The sequence below is a fragment of the Calliopsis andreniformis genome, unplaced genomic scaffold, assembly GCF_051401765.1.
Source record: "Calliopsis andreniformis isolate RMS-2024a unplaced genomic scaffold, iyCalAndr_principal scaffold0022, whole genome shotgun sequence".
NCBI classification, from domain to species: domain Eukaryota; kingdom Metazoa; phylum Arthropoda; class Insecta; order Hymenoptera; family Andrenidae; genus Calliopsis; species Calliopsis andreniformis.
The window spans coordinates 12,469,960-12,489,090 of NW_027480432.1; the positions used below are offsets into that span (position 1 = coordinate 12,469,960).

Below are 19,131 nucleotides of genomic sequence, written 5' to 3' on the forward strand. Positions count from 1 at the left end.
GCTGAGTATCTGAAACGAAAATTAAAGTATTTGTTGCAAACATGTACATTCTTTTCAATTTGTTTAGACGAAAGCACTGATCGAACAGATACAAGCGAATTGATTATATTTGTTCGATGCGTGCTTCCTGATTTTTCTGTGTACGAAAAAATGCTTGAAATAGAGCCGTTATATCGCATTACGAACAGGGTTGACATTTTCAATTTGTTAAAAAATATTTTCAACGAATATATCGGATTTGACAAATTAACTGCTCTTACAATTGACTGAGCTAAAGCAATGACTAGATATATAAGCGGCCCATGGGGACTTATGAAGAAGGAGGGTCTCTGCTGCTTGTTCGTTCATTACATAACCCGTAAATGCCATATGTTGCAAAATGTAATCCGTAAAAACTACGTAACCAGTGATTTTTATCTCTTTAATTATGGCACACTAAACCAAAAAATGGCCAAAAATTTCTGAATAAGTAAATAAGTAGACATGCAATTGTCATCGTTGAAACTCACCCATTCGGAGAAAAATTCACCTGCTGCTTGAACACTTGATCCACTGGGTCACGCTGCCGATCACAGTCCTTGAGGGATAAAACAGTGGTAGCGTAGGACCTGCTGATTGCAGGTATACGGCGCCACAGAAGTACACCTTACGTTTATAACACTCCGCGGTCATCAATACTGATCACTTCATTAAAGGAGTACTTGGCGAACGCACCAAATTAAAAATCTTACGGTCGTGGATTACTTTGCATTCCTACGTTTAAAAACAATTTGGCCCTGAAATGTGGCAGACGGTTCAGATACTTTTCGCGGTACATCTGTTTCCCGACTTTCGCGTTGCCTCGGCTGCCGCACTTTGTTTGGGGCACCCTGTATAAGCGACTTATGGGGACTTATGAAAAAAGAGGGTCTCTGCTACTTGTTCATTCATTACATTATCTACCAGGAAGCTTTATCTGCAAAATCGTTAAAATTAATGAATGCTATGACGGTAATTGTAAGAATTACTAATTTAATAAGAGGTGGAAGTAACTCGCTCTCCCCTTCCTGATCTTCCTTTGCATTGCGATGTTAGGTGGTTGAGTGCTGGGAAATGCTTAAAACGATTTTTTGCAATAAGAAAGGAAATACCACTTTTCTTAATAGAACATTTTAGTAAACATAGAACAGAATTTGAAAAAAAGTTTGAAGATGTTAACTTTCTCGCTGAATTAGCATTTTTTACAGATATCATTCATCATTTAAATATTTTAAACTCGTTATTGCAAACGAAAAAACTGAACCTTATAGAATATATTAATTATATTTAAAATTTTCGCAAAACACTGCAAGATTTTACAAATCAATTACAAATCAATTACAAATCAACACCTTAAAAAACTTTCAAAACTGCAAAGAAATCAAAGATGAATTTCCCGCAGCGAACTTTATTATTTTCATATCTGTCCTTGAAGATTTAAATTATGATCAATTCCAAATTAGATTTACAGACAATTAATTTCTAAAAAAAAACCTTGAATTATTCAGTGATCCATCTTCGGTAGATGTACAATTAGGATTACACACTTTGCGCGAGCACCCTTAACTGCAATATTTAAGCTGCTTAATGGAATGGTTATTTAGAAAATTAGGTTCCGAAGAATTTCCACGCCTCAAAAAAGTAGCTATGAAAATTATATCTATTTTTGGGTCCACATACAGATGCGAAAGTGCATTTTCTATAATGAAATATATTAAATCGTCCAAATGCGCCTTCTTAAACCATTTAACATTTACTAAACTTAATGCGAGTTGCTTTAACTGATATGAACGTGAATATTTATAATCTGACAGAGGAAAAATTACAGAAACGTTTTTCGCGGAAACGTAAAATCTAAAAATATAATTGTATGTATATGTAAAAAGCGTTGTAAGCGTTGATATTTAATTCAAAACTATTATGGAATAAAATTACTATAATATACAAAATGTGTATAAAATGCATACTTCTATAAAATGTACATAATATGTATATATTGTACAAAAATTTATAAAATAAGTACTGATTGTATTTTCATAAAACTGAATAAAATGTATAACACATTTGTATTGTACGAAAGTTGTTTAAAATATAAAATGTATCTACGCATTGTACGAAAGTTTCGAAAATAACTACTACTTGTATTCTTATAAAAATGAATATATTTTTCTAATGAAAAGACTTCACTACGATTATTGTATTGTTGTATGTAATACATTTTTTTAAATTCTTTTTACGTAATTTTAAAATGCTAGTTTAAATTTTAATTTTTTCTAATATTTTTAAGTCATTATGAAATGTCCTATAAAAACTTGACACAGTTGGTACTTTCACCCTAAAGCGCCCCAGCATATTTCCTAGCGGCGTTACTGTCTCCTTGGAGAGATGATAGTAGAAACTGGTAGAAATCGTCCTACCTTAGCTGAAGGCGCAGCATTATGTAGGTAATTTAAACCTCTTGTTTGACGTTTTCATAATACAATAAGATCATGTGATAATGATGCTAAAATCCCCTCGAACGATTGCTCTTTTACAGCAAAACTATTATTTTTTACCCATATAACCAACTGTCGTCTCCCGTTTTCTAGCCAATGATTATTTATGCGTTGCAAAAATCCGGATATAATATACTCTTCAATATTACAAATTTTAAATATATGTTCATATTTATTTCACACTTGACAACTGTTACACAGAAGTTGGGTGTATTGAGCTAGCTGTGGTTCGATGTAACTACATTCGATGCTAATAAAACCTTCTTTGCATTTATCATATTTTTAATCCTTCAGTGCACTTCCACTGATCATATATACATAGGGTATTAGACCACCTGTAGGATGTTTTATATGTTAGTATGCATTCCGCGGATTTGAACCACAACGATCATTATAATCCTTAAGGCATAAGCTTTTGTGAGTCCAGTTTTTCATTTATATCTCGGAAACTAATAAATACCCGAAGCTAAAATTTTATATTTTGAATCCATCTGCCCCTCCAAATTTCATGTGGATTGACCACGAGTGACATTCGGAAGAATATCCATATGATATAACAAAGGGAAAAATATTGTTATCAGTCAAATTTTAATCCCCCTCCAACTCCTAACCCAGGTTTTCAATTTCTCATTTCCCGGCATTTTGAACACCCTTCGAATTAAAAAATAACAAAAAAATGACTAATTGTGTGTGCGCGTATTTTGCTTTATATCTTAAGACTGGATTATCGAAAGTTCACGAAATTTGGTAAGTTAGCTTGTGTACATGGGACACTCATGTTATTAAAGTTTCAAAAAATTTGGTTTAGAGGGAAGAGAGATGCGGATGTATGATGTACCACATCTCAAAAGGCATTGAAGTTACAGAAAATTTATTTTGTCGAGTTTTGATAGATGCATTATGAAAAAATAACATTGGTAAATAAATCTTATTAACAGCAACAAATTTTTTTCTAGTATCTCTCTCTTTTTCTCCATCTCGAAAATAAATGCTGAGTTCTGGAAAAATGTTGTTCTTGTACTAAACTACTTGTCCGGTGTCGGGAATGCGAATTTTTTTTTAATTTCAAATTGAATTTAGAAATTTAAATTGAGTCTAAAATTTGTAATATATATTGAAAGTTTAAAAATGTGGATCTGTGACAGTTTACATTTTTAGAAACTCGGAATTTCAAACAAAATTCAGAAATTACGAAGTTTTGAATGGAATTAAAAAATTAGGAATTCGAGAGACATACATTTCAGTAATGAAATTTTTTACGTTCACTTCTAATAAGAAATGCATCATTTACCTAAACACAGAAAATCAAAACAGATAGATTTTCAAGTCTACATCTAGTTTGACTACATCGTATGTACCGTTATTGGCGCACGCTTTAAAAAGTGCTTCAAACATCATCATAGATCCTACAATGACTAGATTCCAAAATTAGCTAAGGCTGCTACAACTGCTAACTGCTGAATACTATATACACTATGTAACACAGTTATTTTCCTCTAATTTATTTATTAAAGGCAAAAATATCAATCGGCCTGAAAATGAGTCACACTGTGACAGAAAATAGTATTTGAATAATAATAATAATCGAACACACGATGTTTTTGATTTGTAAATGGTTTTATTAATAAATTATTTCTTCTTATTCCCCGATGAGGATTGCTCGAAATAAACAAACGTCAGGTTTAAAAATCCATTTCAACAACGGAACAGACTGACAATACATATCTGACAATAGACGATAGATTCCCTTACACAAAATTACACATCATCCAAAGTTGCAATTGACAAAACTTCAAGTGTCGCGCGGAATGTTCAATCCTTTTATTTATAATTATTTATAATTAAATTTGAATTACTGTGGCAGACAAAAGAAAGTTTAAACTTGATCTTTGTTTATATGAATTTTTAAATAAAGTATATTTATATATTATATAAGTGGAAATTCAAAATTAATCTTAATACGTTCAATATACATTTCAATTTATTTTGAGATTTTTATCCGTTTTGTTTTTCTCTTTCGGACATTTTCTTTTGGAAAATTAATATTTTTCTATTTCGTAAAATCGGTGTTCTTTCATTTTTCTATTTTTAAACTTTCTTTTGCCAATTTTTTGCCACCGAGAATCCGCACGAGCCGCAATTACGAATTGCAGAGATTGGAAAATTTTCTTTTATTTTATTAGAGATTTTGGACCTGTACACGTTTTATATAGTAACTAATATAAATTTGCTTTAGTCTTGGAAAAATTGGATAAGGCCATAAACCTAACTGGTGACGAGACACCAGATTTCCTCGATTTTCTAAGTTTTTTTTTTTAATTATAAAATCGATCCTCTCTTGCACTCTCACTCGCCACTCTCTTACACTCCACTCTCACTATCATATTATAGTTAATTGGTAGTCCGTCCAGTAATTTTGCTAGTCTCACCATATTAACTATTTTGTCTGATTCGAGGTTTGAAGTTATGAAGTTCTCAATTGTTAAATTTTTTAATGCTTCAAATTTCCTGTTTTTTTACCTATTTTTCCCTCCTTTTTCTCCAACACTTTTTTCTTTCTTTTTATTCTCAAATATAATTTAAAACAGCTGAAAGCGCAGGTGTAAATTTTACTTTATCTTCTTCTTAACTTAGAATTTCCTTCCTTTAGTTATTAATTAATATTGATATTTATTACCAATTAACTTCGCACTTTAGTCATCAAGAGATGTCAGCGCTAGGTAACTTTGGAGACAGAAATCAAAGGCAATTACCATTATTTTTGTTTTGTTTTGATTTTATGTTTACAGTTATGTTCTTCAAATGCTTCAAGTTTTAGTAGCGGAATTAAATATCGTGAAAAAATATTTTACTAATATTTATTTAAAATCTAATTGACAAAAATTGTAACTGTAGGTGACATAATGATAGTAAAAATATTGAAAAATGTTTTAGAATAATTTATGTGCCAACATCTAGAACTTAAAACTTAGAAATTTTGTAAAATGTCCTTTCTCATATCGTTAAGTTTTTTTCTTACAATTTGTATAACGATGGTGTTAGATATAGCGTTTTATTTAAATTAAGGCAATGAAATAATGTTTAACTTAAATTCTGTCGATTGTAGATCAAAGTTGCAAGAGAAATTAATGTCTTTAATGCTTTGAATTTTTTGTTAATCTTCTATTAACTCATTTTGTCTGAAGAAATAATTATAAAATTAATTTTTTAATTTTTTTTTTTTTTTTTGATTTTAACTCTATCAATTTTGGAGAAATATTGTAAAAGGCAAAAATTGTTTACCTTCTTCTTATGAAGCTTTGAAAATCTTTTCAGTATTTTTCATACGTGTTTTACATTGATAAATACTACGTCGTTTATTGTTACTTAAGTAGATAAAAAAATTCTAAAAGAATTCCTAAAGCTTCATAAGAAAAAAATAAACAATTTCTATCTTTTACAAATTTTATTTAATCTCGATAAAAATCAAACTGAAAATTATTTCCTTATATTGAGATATTTCGTTGCGTCAAAATTAAAAATAAGATACTCCGTGTAGTTCGATTTTCATGCAAATTGCAATATCAGCCCATTATATCCGAGCAATATTTTTATCTTAGATTATTCTTTATTTTCTGTCTCAAAAATCACAGGGGCTTAGTGCATCTCACTGTATGTAAACCTGTACAAAAGTTGTTCCTCGTGTACTCTAGACTTACTCATAGTACAATAATAATGTATTTAAAATGTAACTTATTTATGTAACCTTAGTACTCCTCGTGCCCCAGAAGAAGTCTCTTGAAAAGCATCGCTTCTAATGCATTCCATGAGACTTCGTTCCAAAACTCCAACAATACTAATAACTACCGTTCGAGTTTCAGGCAAAGTCTCCTAAAAAGCATTGATTCTAATCCATTTCACGAGCCATCTTTCGAGACAAAAACAGTAAGTAAGATGGGTACTATTCGACTTCCGGAAAAAGCCCCCTGGAAAGCACTGCTTTTAATGTTTCAAGAGCTATCTTTCCGAAACAAGAATAATACTACTGTTCGAGTCCCAAGAGAAGTCTCCCAAAAAGCACTGTTTCTAATACATTCCACGAGCCATCTTTCGAGACAGAAAAAGTACTAATCAACGACGACTGCATCCCAGCGTGGCCAGCCTTTGGCTGACAGGAGCTAACAGACAAATATGCTCCTCAAAGTGTAAAACTGCGCCACTGCCTTAACTCCCTCCAACTCTATCAAACTCACTCGAACTCCTTCAAACTCCAAACTCTCTCGATATCGGATCCACTCTATGCAACACCTCTAATATTCTAATTAATTATATACTCTATATAAAATATCGTTAGATAACTAAAACGCGCTGGGCCCAGCTGGAATGCAGTCCTTTTTCATGCCATCGTTATCCTTCTTTCTCTTTTGTCTTATTTATCATTCTTCTTTTTCTTCTTCTTCATTTCTCTTCTCCACAGACAATTTTTGTCAGTCAATATGATTTACTGATAAATTCACAGAACTAACTGCAGAGTCTGTCATTGGTCGGTCGGTTTGTTTGATTCCCAGGTCTTCACTTGGCTTCTCGATTATTCTTCTTACTTTTATCAGAAATTTTTTTCGTTCTTCTAGTTCCCTGATTCTCCTCCTTCTTCGTGTTTCCTCTTTTTCGGAGGAGAAGACTCTACGAATATACATATATGTGTATATATACATATAATAATAATAATTGAACAGAGGGCAAATTCATCAACTCCAGCGTTTACAAAAGTTCCTTTTTTATCCGCAAAGTACATATGCGACCAATCAATTTTTCACTAACTAAACAATTTATCTAACAGAATTACAAAATTCTAAATAATTCGCGACAGATTTTTCTACTGCATAGGTGATACGAGTATTGTCACTTTTCTCTACTTTCTGTTTTATGGAGTTAGTCAGTTTGATACCTTTAAATATATATTTACCTTCTTCTTCGTCTTGTTCATCATCTTCGCCATCATCATCATCTTCTTCTTCTTCTTCGTCACACAGGAAATCATCTTTATCACTGTCATCCTAAATCAAATCGATATCAAAATATGTCTTCGCATTAGATTGAATATATTAAACATACAGGGTGTCCCAATTAAGTAGATACAACATTTTTTAAACAACTAATTAATGAAAATTAAAGTGACATTATTAACTTTTCAATGCGTAGGTATTCTCGAAGTCAACTTTTTTTAAAACAAAAACATCCTTTATCTTGGAATCCTATTCTACCTAAAGATACTAATAGTTTCTATTTGAAACATTTCTTTGTATGCCCTGTATGTTTTGAGGTATTTCGAGTAGCAACTACAAAATTATTGATAACAAGGTACAAATTATAACGCAGTAGTATTTAACCACGGACTGAAACTTGACTTAGAGTAAAAACAGAGACTACCGGATACCCAGGCTGAGTTCAGAATAGGAAGGGATAATATACAGTATTTCTAAACATGTGGGTTATTTCTGGAGAGTAGATTCTAAAAATGAAGACAATGAAAAAAATTCATGTGTACATATGTCTGGAAACGTTTAGCTTTCTAATTATATGCTATTTTATATTGCGTACGATGTGACACTTTCTTTAAAATTCGTGACCGTGTGTCCTTCATTTAAAAAGCCGGAGTATCTCTGGACCTAGTAGTAGTAGACCTTAAAGAGATAGCACACCGCGTAGACAAGTAATGGGTGAGCGTTTTAGACAATATTAAATATCGTGTAACTAAAAGACTATGCATTTCCGGACGTATGTGCATTTGAATTTCTATCACCGTTTTTGTGCCTAAAACAACCTATTCTCCAAAAGTGTCCCATGTTTCTTTATTTTTTAGGGATTCTAGGTCTGCATTTCACATAACACAAAACAATGTATAACTAAAAAACTAGATGTTTTCGGACTCATATGCACATTAACTTTTTAATTGTCTTCGTATCTGGAATATATCCTTCAAAAATGTCCCACCTATTTAGAAACACCCTGTATATCTACTCAATCCATAATATACAAAGAGAACATTATACATAATATACATTGTAGAATTGGAGGAGGTAATGAGAAAGCAACAAGAAGGAAATAGGCATAAGAAAAGAAAAAATATGGATATTAACATATGTAGGCGACAAAGCGTTACAATACGGATTAGGAGAGGCAAAAGAGCCATGAACTTTGAAGGAAAAACATCAAAAAGTATAAGCAACGAAGTATTGAACGAATGTATAAAGAAAAGGAGTGGGGGGTGTAGTGATTAACAATAAGGGTGAAAAATAGAGAAAGATACTTAAATTGATATGGATATAGTTAGAAAGGTATAAATGGGGCAAAACAGGGGGACATAAAAGTATTACAAGTTCTAGTCACTAGAGATATAGAGGTATAGCAAAAATGGCAATACAGTAAAATAAGTGAGGCAAGACGGAATAAGAAATATAAACAATATATGACAACAGAAATACTTAGTTATTTAAAAAGGAGTAGAAGCAAAGCAAACCGGCGTCTAAGTGCAAGGTTAAGATGTGGAAATGAGAGGAGAGATAAATATTGATTCGAGGAGGAAAAGAGAAAATGTGAATTATGTAGAGAAGAAGAGGGGTCTTTGAAACATTTAATCTACAAGTGCAAACAAATCGGAAGAGAGGCAATACAAAAAAGAGAATTACTAGGACAAGAAGGAATGAGAGAAAAGACTGAAAAAAGAAAGAAATGTAGACTATAGGAGTTAGAAATAGAAAGAAAATATACATAGGGTGTAACAAATATACATTGAAATATTTTAAGAGGTGGTAGGGTATCCGAATTGGATTACAAAATATTCTATAACATAAATCTCTAATATCTTAAAAATAAAGACCGTACATAAACATGTTTCAGGTAAAAGTTGTTCGTATTTTTACATAGAAAACGATTCCGAATTAAAAAGTATAGATTTCTATATTAAAAATAAAAATTGACCTTGAAATGACCTTTAAAACGCTTATACATTAAAAAATTAATAGTGTCATTTTAATCCCCTGTAAAAATCATTGAACGTGTGTTCCAGCTTATCTTTTTTAAATTAGTTTCCTAGGTAATATTTCGTTATGTTAATTTAAATGAGATAACCTGTATATTCAAGTTGAAATAGACATTATATACATTTCAATTGACCCACCTCTAGACCATCTTTGTATACGACTGCTAAGCCTACGCCACTTTCTTCGTAATCTTCATCGTCTTCTTCGTCTGAAACTATGTAATTTTATATTTACAATTAGAATTCAGAAATTCGCAGAAATCTGCAAAAATTTTATAAGAAGAATAAGTGTGCAATGACAATTTTTTGGAGAAATTTAGCTATTTTTGTAAGAAAAGTTGTCACAAACTGTGTAAAATGTTTTTTTTTCCCTTGAAAACTGCAATCTTAAAAATCCAAAACTTTAGAACATCCGTGTGTATTCAAGCGAGAAATCTTATTTCACTCTCTCAACTTTACGCAAAAATTCATTCCAATTGTGATCCGAGTCCATCTTCGATTAAAACGTTTCTTTCAAAAAGTTTCTACTTACTTTGACACAAAAATTAATTTTATTTATGACTTAGTTTCATTTTAGAATTAAATGTTTCTTTCAAAAAGTTTCAATTCACTTTTATGTAAATCTTTATTTTACTTGCGATTTAAAGAATTATAACCCATTGTTACTTGGAACAAACCTTCTTCACTATCTTCTTCATTAGCGTCTCCATCTCCATCTTCGTTTCCATTCACTTCATCATCTTCTCCTTCGCTGTCGTCCACTTCGCAATCATCGATATCATAACTATTGTAACACAGAAAATAATTATAATCCACTATAAAATGTGCATTATAAAGGCACAATATCTTAAAAGTGGATAAAAGACTAATAAGAATAATAAGAAATAAGACGTTCAGTTTTTTACAATAACAATCACTTTTGAATTATGTAGTTGCAAATGACATACCCATCAAGATATCGAAGACTGGGAATCAGACTAAAAACTTTCTCTCTATAATTGTCCACATTTGTCACTTCATTGTTAAAGAGGTCCAAGTTCTTTAAATTCTTGAATTCTTTCTAAAAATGAAAAGTACGTGAATGAATACAGGAAATAATTCTTTCTATCGATATATCAAAACTTACTAAAGGTTGAAGTGTATCGAGATCTTTGATCTTATTTCCACTAAGATTGAGGTGAGTCAATTTGGGACTCGACTGGAGCAGATTTAAACCACCAGAAATTCTGTTGTCACTTAGTTCCAACTATACAGAAAACAAACTATTAATTTTGATGTAAAATAGAAAATAAAGCAAAAACTTTTTAGATTTAACTCAATTTAATTTAATTTTGCATTTCCTTTTTTTTTTTTTTTTTTAATTTTTATTATCTACTTTCTCACTCACCTTTTTGAGACTGGATAATTTTGGAAATCCTTTTAGGCTTGTAAGGCCCACGTTAATGAGACTTAACGATTCTAAAGTTACAAACTCATCTGTCAAGCCTACAATGTGTGTACTCCGACAATTGTCAAGAACAAGTTCTTTGATCTGAAAACAAATATGTAAATATGTAAATAATGCAAGTTTCGTTTAAACCTGAAATTTTTGAATATTTGAACACGTTCAATACTGATAATGTTATAGGATATCAAGTGGGCTGAACCATCCAATGTCTTAAAACATCATGAGGCAAAGGAGAACGAAGGAGAAGAAATCTTGAAAATGTCCCATCATGAATGTGTTAAGTACCCAATTAAAGAATTCTAATAATAATTAATAATAATAGTAAAAATGAATAGGAATTCTATTTACTTGTATCGCAAATTGTTAATCAAAATTTTTCAATTTTGACACTTTCGCTACTTTTCACAGAAATCATTGAATTACAAAAGAAACTGTGAAAATTGAGAAAATAGAGTGAAAAAATTAAAACTATAATTGTTTATAATTGTATAGACAATCATATAGTATACAAATTAATAATTACATAAACAAGTATCTATATATTAATATAAATAAACTAAGATTTCAAATTTAGTCAAATTTTAATCATAAAAAAAAACAAAACGACAGTGAAAACTATATACATGGTAAAAACTAAGGGAAAAAAGTAGAGAAAAATAGTCTTTGAAACTTAAACGAAATTAAAACGATAAGCTTTCGCGGGATATGGGCTATTTTATTGATCGGAGAAAGAGAAAGGCGAACAGAGAGGGGAGAAAAAGGAAAGAGAAAGAGGAGAGTGAGAGATAGATAGTAGGGGGAATGACAGTAGGAATGATGGTAGAGTGCACGAGGCGTCTTGTTTTGAAGCATCGAAAAAGCCGACAAGCGATAAAGTATCGACTGCGGCACGCGACTCTTCAATCCCAAGAGAAGTCTCGCGAAAAACATTGGATTTAATGCATTACATGAGACTTCATTCGAAGCAGAAAAAATATTTTTCAAGAATTATTTATTCGAATTCTATTGATTTCGGTGAAAAATTCCAAAAGAGGAAAATCATTGCTTTTTTTCTAAGTTCTGAGAATTTTTTCAGAACTTTTTAGCAATTGAATTTCTTTAAACAATTAATTGAAAAACTGATTTTTCAATAATATTAAATTTGAATTCTATCGATTGTAGAGAAAAATTCGACGAAACAGAAATTGTTAATTTTCTTTTCATAAACCTTTGAGAATTTTCACGAATACATTTTTTTAATACATACAATTGAATCGTTTTTGTGGAAAGTAGCAAATGCCAAAACTGAAAAATTTTCTACGTAGCATGTAAAAAGTCTTTTTAATTAAAAACAAAACTTTTAAATGTTGACACTTACGTTACTTTCCACAAGAACACTTCAATTACAAAATTAATTTTTCAATCATTTTTAACTCGAATCCTATCAACTTTAGCATAATCTTGCCGGAGACAAAAACTGTTTTTCTTCTCACAAAGATATCGGATTTTTTCATAACTTTTCATTAACTTTTCTTATTGCGAATAAGTATTCTAAGTCCAATTCCACAAGAAGTCTCATGAAAAGCGTTGCCTGTAATGCGTTTCACGAGACATCTCTTGAGGCACTGTATGCAACCATCTTGGACGAGTCCATTTTTTGTCACCAACTGACACGCGTGCATTCGATGCAATAAGAGTTTCTTAATCAATGCAATAAGAATCTAAAATTATTGCTTTCATATTCTCACATAACAAGTTGAACAAACATTTTTTTATTAAATCTGTTCATATTAAATCACTTGACTTCCATTATTTTTCTTTCTATTCTTTATCTTTAATTTTTGTTTGGAATATATATTTTTGCGTGGGCGTCGCGGCAACCACCGGCGTTGCGATTCGTTTAGCAGTGCCGTACTCACTCCATCCGTATAGAACGCAATATTTACATATGTTTTAGAATACTACAATTGAACTATAATTGAAAGAAATTAAAATATTAAAATGAATAGTTTTATCGAGAATTTTTTAAAATACATCATTTATGTATAAATACAAAGACTATTTTTTTGTATGAATGAAACAATATTTAATAATTAATAGACTCCTTTAATGAAAAAATATTTAATAGTTAATTAATAAAAATAGATTTTCATGTGATTTCACACAGTTTTTATATTTTAAAAATACAGTCGTAGAAATTTGGAAATAAAATATAAAAATTTCATTTATTTTTCAAGTACTAATAATAAAAGAACTTGCATTTTACTTTCCTATTACATTTTGTATATTTTTAAATATTATTTGTGTATATTTTCTTTAATTTTTTAATATTATGTGAACTCAAAATTATTTCTACCTTTACACAAGTTTTATTTTGACACAAATTATTTTCAAAATTTGCATAAATGTATATAAACATTTCCAGAAAAGTATATCATATGTATTTTTATTTTATTGTGTTTATTTATGTTACTTACGCTGTATTAACGTTTCTTATTAATTATTTTTTGTCTATTTAATTTATATGTGTGCGTACGTGTGTCTGTGTGTGTAAATATATAAAAAACAGGATACTTTTATTTATAAAAATAATTACTAGCACACAATCAGCATGGTCGAGTTCTCCATAAGTTAAATTAGAAATTATTATAATAATTAGTTATTTAGAAAATAATACAAAACATTCGAGTGTTTTACAAAATATTTAAAAAAAATAAATAAAAATGAAAAATTAAGCACTAAATAATTCAAAAAACAAACTTCATTTCTTAAATACAAATAAAAATGAACAAAAGATCGAAATATATACGAAAAGATCGAACAAAAATCGGAGAAGCAATGTCTCCATCGATTAAACAAGTTTTAATAAGAATAAGAAACAGTGCCCGTGAACGTCACAGGCCTGTGCATTCCCCAAATATTAAACGCGCAATTTGGAACCCTAGAAAAAAAACTAGGAAAAGGTTAAGGAGCTAGAGATAAACAATTTCCAAACAGGAAATTTCTCAATTCCCATTTTAATACTGATACAATTAAAGAATTTTGAAGAACTGAATTCTGAGAAATTGTAGAATTCTAAAAAAGGAGAAAAATTGTGAAGAATTCTGTAAAATTGAGTAATCGAAAAATTCTAAAATATTGAGAAATTAAAGTATTCTGAAAAACCATAAAATTAAAGAATTTTGAAAAATTGCGAAACATTTTTGTCTCTTTCTAATCATATAAATTTCTTTTAAATTTTTCGTTCTTAACAAGAAAAAAGGTTTTAACGAGAGGAAAGTTTCTAAGCAAATCTTCTAAAGAGAGGAAAATTTCGAAATCGAAAACAACTTTGCTGATAGAATGAAATTCTCTAAAGCAACAATATTCCTCATAAAATGGTCGCTGAAAGCACAACAAAACCTCTCCATCGAAACGAAAATTCGATCTCGGGAAAAGGAGAAGAGCAGGAAGAGGGAAAGGAAAAAGAAACGGAAGAAGAAGAGAAAAGTAAGAATTAGAATCAGAAACAGAAACAGAAACACTCTGAACACCGAAAGCCCAGCACGCCATGTCTCCTGTCTCCCGAGTACAGAAATCGCGAAGCCACGCGGTCGCCAGACCCGACTTCTCTAGCGTCCTCGAGCGTCCCCGAGTGTGCCAATAACTAAACCATCCCGAAAATAGCAAAGGAAGGTTGAACCATATTTGACTTACTTCGCCGGGGCTTCTTCCCCGCTTCTCGAGCTCTATCCGCTTCTCCATGGCCGGCAGAGTCGGTTGCACCTCGCGCACGGTGGACTGCACCTTCCTGCGTCGCGACGAAACCAGCGACGCAGCTTTCGAGCCGATTGCGACGGCGACGTTGGAGCCACCAGCGAGGTTTGAGGTGGTTCGAGGCGGTTCGAGGCTCTCTGGCGGCGAGTGGCGAGGGACCACGAGGCGGGAAACCTTTGGCTGTGGAGAATTCGAGATGTTGGAGATGCTGGGAATTGGGAATTCTGAGGAGTAATATGCGGAGTTATGAGGCTTACTTCAGACTGAATGGAGAGATGGCTTGGCGCTGCGCTAGTCAACGTTGGTGGAGACTAAAGACATAGAGTTTTGCTCAAGAGAAGTACTTACTACTACTGAATAGCGATGGTGGTGAAGTATCGATACGAAGAAAAAGTATCGATGGTTTTCGATAATAGCCATTTTCTCACTATCGATATCGATATTTCTTACTGTCGAGGGTTTTATTGATAGTCAAAATGTGGAATTATGTGTATATGCACAGGTTGTTACACCATAGAGACACAGTGTTGCCAGTCTCTAAAGAAATATGTTTCTGTCACTTTTTATCAGCCAGTAGGTAAAAGAGGAAGGACAGTGGAAAACGCAGAATATTTCAAGTGTAATATTACAGCCTCTGTAGTAATGTCATATTAAACAATTATTTTCTAATAGTTTATCAACAAATAATATAATTGAAACTTGTGCCACAAGTAAGTATTTAAGAAATGTGCGTACAGTCGTATTAGGAAGATATTTATCGTTTTAATAAGTTTATTGTTTACACATATAATTATAAATACTTACACAAGTTTGGAAAAATTGTGATAATAAAAGAGAATATTACAATGTAATATAAATACTGACATGAATAGTGAAAATATAATTGGTATAATTACATATGTATCATTTCATAACTTTACTTTACATGTAAACATGTATGAACTACAATTAAAAATTAAAAATTATAATATTTTGTTCATTTAAGTGACAGCTATTATATATTGATAGTAATTGAGACTCACAAGGACAAACTACATTTTTGATTGAATGTACAGAAAATCTTAGCTTATACCTATAATCCACAACCTGCAAATTAGAATATTGAACAAAGTGTGAAGTATTGAATTCCACATTTCTTTGCATCTAATGCTATTATATATTGGTAGTAGATGAGGATTGCAAGAATAAACTATACATTTTTGATTAAATTAACAGAAAACTGTGGCTTGCATACTCTGCAATTAAACATAATAAGTAAGGAAAAGAAAGTGAAATATTAGATACTAATTGGCTTGCACATATACACATATACTACATAATAACAAATATTAGATATACTGTTTGCTATTAAGGAATACATAAGAATTCTATATTGTTGAAATACAGATTTTATGCCTCCATAAGGTGAAAAGGTCTAAGAATATTGGGAAGCTTGTAATAAAAATTCGTTTATAATTTTTACAATATGAAAGTAATTTGCAGGTCATAACAGAATCATGAGACAAATATTGTTCTCTTTTAATGATATTCACAAGAATGAAAATAATAATTTCTTTAATTTCACACACTTTAATTTCATCACAATCTTTGATATAGATTGTAGACTGGAAACTTTAAACGATGAATCTTGCATCAAATCATGTTTATGTAGCTACCTTCATGATTGTACATCATAGCTTCTGTAAGTGATTTTAGATCTCTACACCATAGGTCAACAATCTGAAGCTAATTGTTAATTGCCATATATGTATAAGACTATAAGGAGTATTGGGTATAATTTCAATAAGAGGTCAATGAAGCTAACATCAGATTATAAATATATATATTTCTGTCTTTTTTCGTCAACTTGCTGATGAATGCGCATTACGCTTCAGGAAACATAAAACAGATGGAGCTATGTACTTCCTATATATTTTCATCCTTCCGTAACGCATGCGCATTGCGGTTGAGCGGAGATAAAAGAGATAAAGCTATATACTTCCTGCGTCTGGGATCTTGCTGCATGCTTAGAATCAATTATTTAAATTATTTACAAGTCGACTTTGATTATTGTTTATATTTCAGCTATTTTGTCGTATTTATAAAGAGTAGGTTAGGTTAGGATTAAGTTAGAGTCAGGTACTTAAATTATCAAAAATTAGACAATAATTATCAGAAACTAATAGAATGTCTAATAGAATGTATATATTTTTATTTCGTTTTATTATTATACCTAATTAAATCAATGGAATTAAAAAAAAATGGTGTCGTTGGCCTAACCACAATTTTATTTCTCGACTTTGATTGGTTCCTGTGGTTATAATATTAATCCCTCTAGCGTTCATTTCCGAAAATACAAAATTACTAACATATAAAAGAAAAAGAATATTTGTAGGTTAGGGTCGATCACTTATATTTCTTGTCAGCATAAAATGGCTAATTTTCGGAGCCTGTGCTTGCTTTTCATGTACTTCAGTAAACCGTAAAATGTGTAGAATTACGAATTTTATTGTTGAATAATGCAGGAATGAAGTTTATGTAAGTTCATAATTTCTTTTAAAATTCTAGTATAAATTATTTAACACACTATTATAATTGCTTTTTTTTGTGTAGCATAAATTATTGCAATATGCATTTAAGTAAAATCCAATCTTTGAAAGATAATATTGGTGCTCCTCAACAAGAATCGGGGCAGATTTTATACAAAGAGGATTTTCAAAAGGTTTCTGGGGACTTTGAAGCTGATACAGAAGAGACAGATTCATTTTCCTTGTCAACTGCCTTTAAAACAAAGGAGACTCACAATTCATTTGCATCTATGAATGGATTAGAAGTTCCAGGTTTCGAAGATCTTCCAAATATATCAAAGCCAATTTTATATGAACAGTGTTGCGATCTTTCAGAAATCAACTGCGAAGAAGATTCCTTATCTTGTTGTCAGGAAATTGAAAGAAAAGACTTTGCACAATATTCTTTCGAGAGCTTGAGTATTCCTCATAGAGTTCAGTCCTGTGTCAAAGTTTACTCGCATAAGAGACGCAAGTCTGCAACTAATAAAAATAAAAGTAAACACATTGATACCAGTATATTAATGCGAAGTCCAGTTTCTACTGATTGTATTGATCTGTCAGAAGAGCCTTTGGCTGAGGATATTCCACTGAGGCTTTTGACTTCATTGGATATGGAGAGTGCTGAATATATAATAAGCTTAAGTACAGAAAATATTCAGTCTTCGACTTCAAAATATTCTCAGTCTTCAGCATCTAAATATTTTCAGTCAATGAGAGCTGGGTGTGAAGAACACAGTTCGAAAGAAAGTTCTGAGAGATCAAACTCCATTTCAAAACCAATTCTGCGAAGAAGTTTGCGATTGAATCAGGAAGACGAAACTATTTGTGAAGAAAGAGACATTAGAAAATCTACTTCATTGAATGAAACAGAATTCTGTACCAAAGGCAAACGTAAAAGTAAAAAGAATAGAGGGAAGAATCTTACAAGCATAAAATTGCTTCAGAAGAATCATCAAACTACTGCTGCAATTTCTGATAAAGCCAGAGATGAAGAAATAATCAAAGTAAATGAAGTATCGGAAACAATAGAAATGGACTCTATATTTAAAACATTTGCAAAAGAAAATTTGATGGAGAATATAAATCGAGCATTGTGGGGAGACATGTCAGATTTTTCAGAGGATTTTAGTAATAATCGAATGAATTCATTGGAGCATAAAGACAGAGAAATTCCATTCGCCGTTGGTTTGTTACCTTTGCGAACAGCTTTGGAAAAAATGCAAGCAACGCCAGATTATCAACCCAGAAAGACTCGATCCTCGATGAATGTTTCGATAAAACATGATAGTAATAGTCTTAAAAGAGGGTATGTTTGTTCAGATAAAGTTACTAGTTTTAAGAAACAAAATAGTTGTAATTTCAAACAAAACGCGAAGACAGTTTGCCATATTGAGATAAGAACTGCATCGACGCAGTTTGTAAAACGTCGAAGTCGAAAATATTTGCAAAGTAATTTTAATAGGTTAGGGTCGCAAACTATTGTAAATAAACAATGACAATTATTCAATTTTCTACAATAAATAAAATTTCAAGAAAAACTTGAGTTCTACAAATTTATTTCTATATAAGATTCGTAGAGTAGAATTCTGAATTCTTTTTTTCAGAGATTTGGAAGTTAACTTTTTTGAATATTCTTTATTGGAGAAAATCATAAAACTATATCACATAAAGTTATATATAATTTCATAAAATTCTTTATATACAGGGTGTAAACAATATGTGGTAATATTCTAACAATTATAGGGAACACAAAGTGTCCTATGATATACTGACCGATCTGATTTCATTTTGCAAAAATAATGCCTTGAAGTTAATATACATATAAACTCACAATCAGAGGATTTTATAATTTTACAGATGCCTTGA

The 19,131-nt window shown here is 31.1% G+C and overlaps 2 protein-coding genes across 4 annotated transcripts; one reads left to right on the forward strand and one right to left on the reverse strand.

Annotated features, from left to right (window-relative positions):
* Window positions 1-4,111: 4,111 nt before the first annotated feature.
* On the reverse strand, window positions 4,112-15,082 carry Mapmodulin (acidic leucine-rich nuclear phosphoprotein 32 mapmodulin). 2 transcript variants are annotated; one of them, XM_076390351.1, is made up of 9 exons: window positions 14,974-15,082; window positions 14,657-14,896; window positions 10,922-11,065; window positions 10,661-10,780; window positions 10,482-10,594; window positions 10,212-10,318; window positions 9,673-9,749; window positions 7,459-7,549; window positions 4,112-7,175 (listed from the first exon to the last, which is right to left on the reverse strand). In XM_076390351.1, the coding sequence occupies exons 2-9, from the start codon at window positions 14,702-14,704 to the stop codon at window positions 7,120-7,122; spliced, it is 756 nt and encodes a 251-aa protein (XP_076246466.1). In that variant the 5' UTR covers window positions 14,705-14,896; window positions 14,974-15,082; the 3' UTR covers window positions 4,112-7,119. The 2 variants fall into 2 exon arrangements, with proteins under 2 accessions (XP_076246466.1, XP_076246467.1); XM_076390352.1 differs by lacking the exon at window positions 14,974-15,082 and having other exon boundaries at window positions 14,657-14,961.
* On the forward strand, window positions 14,836-18,797 carry LOC143186642 (uncharacterized). 2 transcript variants are annotated; one of them, XM_076390350.1, is made up of 3 exons: window positions 14,836-15,426; window positions 16,591-17,233; window positions 17,309-18,797. In XM_076390350.1, the coding sequence occupies exons 2-3, from the start codon at window positions 17,223-17,225 to the stop codon at window positions 18,759-18,761; spliced, it is 1,464 nt and encodes a 487-aa protein (XP_076246465.1). In that variant the 5' UTR covers window positions 14,836-15,426; window positions 16,591-17,222; the 3' UTR covers window positions 18,762-18,797. The 2 variants fall into 2 exon arrangements, with proteins under 2 accessions (XP_076246465.1, XP_076246464.1); XM_076390349.1 differs by lacking the exon at window positions 14,836-15,426 and having other exon boundaries at window positions 15,755-17,233.
* Window positions 18,798-19,131: the final 334 nt, after the last annotated feature.